The following is a 6,000-nucleotide window of genomic DNA, read 5'->3' on the forward strand; positions in this document are numbered from 1 at the left end:
CTGTGCTGATGATGGCCTAATGCCTAATCTTGGATTTTTCAGAATGAGCCTGGAGAGGAGAGGTTCTTTGCAGAAGATGTCTTCAAAAAGCCATTGCCTCCCTCTGTGAAAAAGGACGAGAGTGCAGGCCTGGTAAGATGTTGCGTAGCACTTGTCTTCCCCAGTCAGGTATGAGTAGCTAATGAACTGCTCAACTAGAGCATGCCTAGGGCTTCAGACCAGTTCTCTGTAAAGTGTGTAGATGTGAAGCTTCACCCCAGCCTACTCTTTGTGCTGTGGAGTGTACGAGTGAGCATTGCAGGCTCGTTCTGTTGCAGTGCTGGGGGACTGCGGTCTCTGGTGTTCTCTGTCCATTGTAAGGAAGATCCTGAAAACACCACCAAGCTGGTTGAGCCTGGCCATGTGTTGTGCCACAGGCACAGCAGAGAAAACTGCTGTTGTCATTCTTTCCCCTCCTCACCTGCAGTGCCTGTGCTTTGTCTCATCTCTCACAGGCAAGCAGGGCTATAACTCTTCGTAGAGTGGTGGGTTTCTCTGCTCCCATGCTGGCTGGCTGTCGGGTGGCTTTGCACCTGGTCTCCATGTCCCTTGTGCACACACAGAGGTGTCCAAATGTGTCCTGGCCCTGTCCCAGCTCCCTCACTGGTCTGAGGCATGGCTGTGGCTGCTGTCAGCATCACAGTCCAACAAAAGAGTGAGAGTGGAGCAGGCTGGGACAGTGTGGGGAGCTGCTGCAGCTCACCATGTCCCTGAAACCAGGGGTGTAGCTCCAGGAGAGCTATGAATGCCTCAGAATGGGATTGTGTCCCACCAAAAACACCACCTGATTTCTGCCAACTGCCTGGTTTCCTTGGGTCGTATTTAAACAGACACTGAGGGCTATGGCAGTCTTAACACCTGATCTTTACTGTTTCAGAATGAGACTGGAGAAGAGAAGTTCTCTGCAGAAGATGTCTTTAAAAAGCCGTTACCTCCCTCTGTGAAAAAGGACGAGAGCACAGCCCCAGTAAGTGGCTCCTTAGGACTGACTTCTGACTTGTGTGAGCCTGGGTAGAAGATGAGGGAGTCTCACCGAAGCCTGGCTCTGACCTTAGGTGGCAGAGCTGCTGGCTTCTCATGCCAGAGGAGGGAGCATTGGAGATAGAATGGCGAAGACAGTTTGTTTTATGACTCTGAGCTTTTTTGCGGGCTTCTAGCATGGAGAAATTTAATGGGACTGCATTTAAGCAGTCTCCTCACTCAAATGGTCCTCAGGCAGAAAACTTCCAGCTGCCTCCAGACTGTGCAAGGCCAAACCTCACTGATCTCCGTTGCTAGAGGAAGTGATGGACAGCAGGTCTCTGCCATATAGCTTCTACTTCGGTCAGCTTCTTGTGCTTAGGTGTGTGGCAAATTTTGAAAGCCTGGCACCAAAGTACAGTCTAGAGAACAGAAGGGCTTCTACCCTGCGGTGTTTAGATGCTGGCCAGCCAGCTTCTTTCCATCCCCTGCCCATGCTGCTGGGAAGCTGCTCTCCGGCTTTTGGGCTGGAACAGAGTCAGAAGTCATGGGGAGATTGGTTGGGGAAGCAGAGCCCGGCATGGCAGAGCAGGCTTGATGCTACAAATTGTCACACATTTCTGCCTCTTCCCTCAGCCCAAGGTGGTGAACCCTCTGATAGGACTTCTGGGAGAGTATGGAGGAGACAGCGACAACGAAGAGGAGGAGGAAGAGGAGGAGCAGTCACAGGCACAGTGGCTGCCACCTCCCCACCCACCAGCAAAACGCGAGGAGCAGCTGAGGAAGGCCAAGGCCAGCGACGACAAGCTGACCGACTGGAACAAGCTGGCCTGCTTGCTGTGCAGGAGGCAGTTTCCCAACAAGGAAGTGCTCATCAAGCACCAGCAGCTTTCCAACCTGCACAAGGTATGGGAGAGCTGGGGGCTAGGGCTGCCTGTGTGCTGCAGGCTGCCTTTGGCTCAACAGCTCTGTGATCTGCAGGGAAAAATGCGATGGTTGGGTGGGAAGAGCTGCGCTGAGTGGGACACAGTAGCCGGCAAAGTTCCCACCAAAGCATTGTGTGAGCCACTTGCTCCTGCCACGGGAGAGCTGTGACATGGAGCTGTGACTTTTTAAGCCATAGGGAGGTAGCTAAGGCTTGGGGAGAGGGGGGTGCTGGCCCGCACGAGTGTGGTGGCAGTAAGAACTTAGCACATGCCTTCCCATCTTCTGCGCTGCCTTTGAGCTCTTGCTTCTAGAAAGGCCAAGCTGCATGCAGGTTAAAACAGGACTGGTTGCTTTCCTTACTGTGGAGAGCAGGTAGTCTGGGCTGCAGAGAAGCTGTTGCACCTGGTATAGTGCAGGTGCAAGAGCATGCTGCTTTACCTGTACTCCTTATGGGTGGAGCACATGCCCCTGACAGCTTGTGTCCTCTGCTGACACTGGCTTCTGTTTTCCTCCTTCCAGCAAAACCTGGAGATACATATGAAGATCAAACGATCTGAGCAGGAATTGGCATATTTGGAGAAGAGAGAGCGTGAGGTGGGTCTGTGGTGGTGGGCAGACTTCTGTGCTTTGTCCTGCACTAGGGCAAGGGTGGTCCCAGGCAAACTCTTCACTGAGCACCTGTATCTGCAGCCTGGGCCTCAAATGCCTCCCAGAGAGTCTTAGACTGAACTGTGGGCACATTCTGCATTTGGACCTGTAGACAGTGCTGTGACTTCTAAGAGCAGGTCTTTCTCCTCCCAGAGGGGTCTGAGTATGGTTCTGTCGGGCTCTGGGCTAAATGGGACCATCTAAAATTGATGCTGTGTACGGACTGCTGCTGCTTGGCCAAGAATGGTGGAGCTGTAACTGTTTGTTGTTCAGAAGGTGGCAGAGCTGCTCCCAGTGCCACAGCTGGAAAGTCTGGTTCAGCCCAAGAGATGCCGTTGGGACACAATAAGTGGATTATGGGTCCCCAGGACAGATTTCCAGCCAGTTAAGGATGAGATGAGACCTGACTGCAGAGCAATGTGGAGTGTTGAATACTTTGTAGCTCCCACACTTACTTTGTTCTTTCTGTTACGAAGGGGAGATACAAAGACAAAGGAAATGACTGGAGAGAGAAATTCCAGCAGATGGATTCACCAGAGAGGAAACGACTCAGATATGACCGGGACTCAGAGAGGTAATGGCTGCTCTTGGTTACCTCTCTCTGGGGCTGCTGGTGCCAGGGTGGCACGTGTGCTGCGCTGCAGGCACACCAAGGCCAGGAATCAGCCAGGGGGATGGATCTGCAAGAGTAACAGAGGACAACAGAAGGGTTGTGATTCTTGTGGGTAGCATTCCCCAAAGTGTGATTCTATTGTGCTGCAGGACTTCTCAGAGAGGGCAGGATTGATCCAGGGGTGTGTAGTGCAGGGGTGGAAACGAGAGTTTAGGGGAAAGCAGAGACGAGCTGGATGGGTGAGATGGGGGGTTTGAGTGTGCCTGGCCAGGCTCAGGGAGGAGAATGCAGCCTGTTCATCCACCTCATCCTTAAGGCACTTGCTGTCCTCCTGTCCTGGCACCTAGCCAGTGAAAGAAAGAGCAAAGCTGTGTTTCATCTGTTCCATTGACTCAGAGGAACGCTGGGAGCTGTTTCCATCTCATTCAGAGTAGATGGAGGAAGAAGGTGCGTGCTGTGTGGAGCTCCTGAACGGCCTGTCTGCTGCAAGCTCACGTGTTCCAGTGGGCTGAGGGGCTGCTGGGCATGCGTTGAAGACAACACTGGTTCTATGCCTGTTCCCTTCTGGTACAGCACTTCAGAAGGAGACCTTTCCTCCATGTCATGCAGTTTAAAAATCCACATCTTCTCTTCCCTCTGTTTTCTTGGAATAGCTGTGGATAAACTAAAGCAGTTCGTGTGCAGTGTCAGCAGCAGCCAGAAAGAAGAACTTGCCTGAGGGAACCTACTTTTGTGCTGAGCAGTTTTCAAAACTATGGGTTTTGGTTAATGGGCTTGGATGAGTAATGACCAGGTGGGAGAAAAGGCGTCCAAATCAAAACTGCATCTATTGAGTTCAAGGACCACAGCACTGGGAAAAAAGAAAGAGCTAACAGAGCAGCAGGGATTAGACTTCATTTTCTTGCTATTGCTCAAATCTGGATTAAGAAATGCAAGCAGAGAATACTCCTGGCTTGCTTGTGCCATAAATATTTTGGAGCCTGAGCTCATTTCCTCTGCTCTGGTGTATTTTCCCCTGAGGTGGGACAGGGAGTTAATGTGGTCAAAGGTGTCTGAGCCCTGTGCACAAAATCCACTGTCTTGGTTTCCTTGGGCGGTGTGCTTCTTGCAGGCAACTTTTGGGTATCCCTCAGGAGAGGTTGGAATGTCAATGGAGGTGCTATTAGCAGAGCTAAAAATCCCTGGCATGTGTTTGAAGCATTGCAAAACCGGACAGTTGGTTCTGCCTCTCTTGCAGTGACTATGACCCAAGGATTGATAGCAACAACAAAGGGAACCGAATGGTGCAATCCACAGGGTGGAAGAAGGGCTTCGGCCACAACCAGCAGGGCACAACGTCACCCATGGAGGTGAGTCTCTTCCCTTCCTTTCCAAACACACCACTGTCCTACAGCTGGTCATGTCTCCCAAGACAGCTGAAGGGAGTTCCCAGTCGGAACAAGAGTCAGGCTGCAAGACTCTGCCCCTGCTTGATGGAATAATGTGTGTGCTCTGATTAACTTTGCAGGCTGGGAGGGGCTGCAAGTGTGTTGGCAGTAGAAAAAGGTTAGAATTTATATCGATCTGGAGGAGTTGAAAATAGAGTAACAGTGAGCAGGGAGGGTGTGAGCATCTGATTAATACCTGGCCAAAGGCAGGTCCCCAGCTCAGTGCTCTGCAGCCATGTGAGCGGGGGAAAAGGTGAACCTCTTCTGGGGAGGTGTGAGCAGAGCAAAAGCCACAGGGCAAGTCATACTATTTGTCTGCTCTGCTTCTGAGGCTCTTGCTGCCGTTCTGGACTCTGGACTTTGGAAGGAAATGCCAGGGTAGGTCGTCTGATGAGGAGCAGAGTCCCCATCAGCACAGGGCTTCGGGGATAGGCAGCGCTGGGTAGATCCTGCCTTCTGGGACAGGCTGGTCTCTCAGTGGACCTTAATTTGCTGGAGAGGGTTTGTCTGGCAAGCAGCCTGTGGCAGGGACTGCTCCCCCTTGCCCAAGGGCACGTGAACAGCACCATGCCCTTGTGACCGCAGCCACTTGTCACAGCGGGTTTGTCACCTGGCAGCCTCCCTGCTGTGGTGTCAGCGCTGTGCCCAGGGGCAGGTGGCTGCACTCAGCTCACCTGGCGACATTCAGCTTGCAGTCACCTATGTCATTAAAGGCAAATATTTGAGGCTTCATGACGTGTGTTTGCTTGAGCCCACACATACGAGGCAAGATTCCCTCTTCAGTACAGGCAGCAGGAACTGGCCCCAGCTGTTGCTCAGTCCTCACAGAGTTTCCTGTGGCCATAAAATGGGCTTTGTCAAAGAGCCAACGCTGGTGATGCACTCTGGGAGGTCTGGCCTCTGATCAGGGCTCCCTGGACAGGATGGGGGAGCTGATTGCAAAGCACAGCCCTCGTACAGTTCCTATAAAAGCCTCCCAGAAGAGCCCTAGAGATGTGCTTTCTTCCCACTTCCAAGTCACGCTGGGCAAAACCACGTGCCCGCTTCAGCCCTACAGGACTTTGATCTCTTGACCCAATTGATCACATCACTGATACTCAGATAAGTTGTACTTAAAAGCAAAGAGAAACTTTCAGCCCTGGGCCTGCTCTCCTGGGCTAACTCTAGGCAGGTATTACTGAATAATTCAGATACTGGCTGCAAAAGCCAGTCGTTAAAAACTGGTTGAAATTCAAAGTGAGCTACCAGAGCCTATGGGATTTCTATTAGAGAACAGCTGAGCTTGTGCAAATGCAGGCTAACTGCAAACAGCTCCCCGGGAGCCCAGCTCCCTTGCTGGCACTTTCCTTTGCTCTGTTTCCATCCTGGCTCGCACACGGCTGCCTC

At 52.1% G+C, this 6,000-nt stretch overlaps 1 protein-coding gene across 1 annotated transcript in view; it reads left to right on the forward strand.

Annotated features, from left to right (window-relative positions):
- RBM6 (RNA binding motif protein 6) overlaps positions 1-6,000 on the forward strand; it is a 54,428-nt gene that overhangs the window by 47,855 nt on the left and 573 nt on the right. Inside the window, exons 16-21 of the mRNA XM_010175523.1 lie at positions 43-132; positions 917-1,006; positions 1,636-1,905; positions 2,446-2,520; positions 3,051-3,148; positions 4,425-4,536. Of these exons, the coding sequence (XP_010173825.1) occupies positions 43-132; positions 917-1,006; positions 1,636-1,905; positions 2,446-2,520; positions 3,051-3,148; positions 4,425-4,536 (735 nt within the window). The remainder of the gene's footprint in view (positions 1-42; positions 133-916; positions 1,007-1,635; positions 1,906-2,445; positions 2,521-3,050; positions 3,149-4,424; positions 4,537-6,000) is intronic.

Source organism: Antrostomus carolinensis, unplaced genomic scaffold (assembly GCF_000700745.2).
Source record: "Antrostomus carolinensis isolate BGI_N321 unplaced genomic scaffold, ASM70074v2 scaffold32529, whole genome shotgun sequence".
NCBI lineage: Eukaryota > Metazoa > Chordata > Aves > Caprimulgiformes > Caprimulgidae > Antrostomus > Antrostomus carolinensis.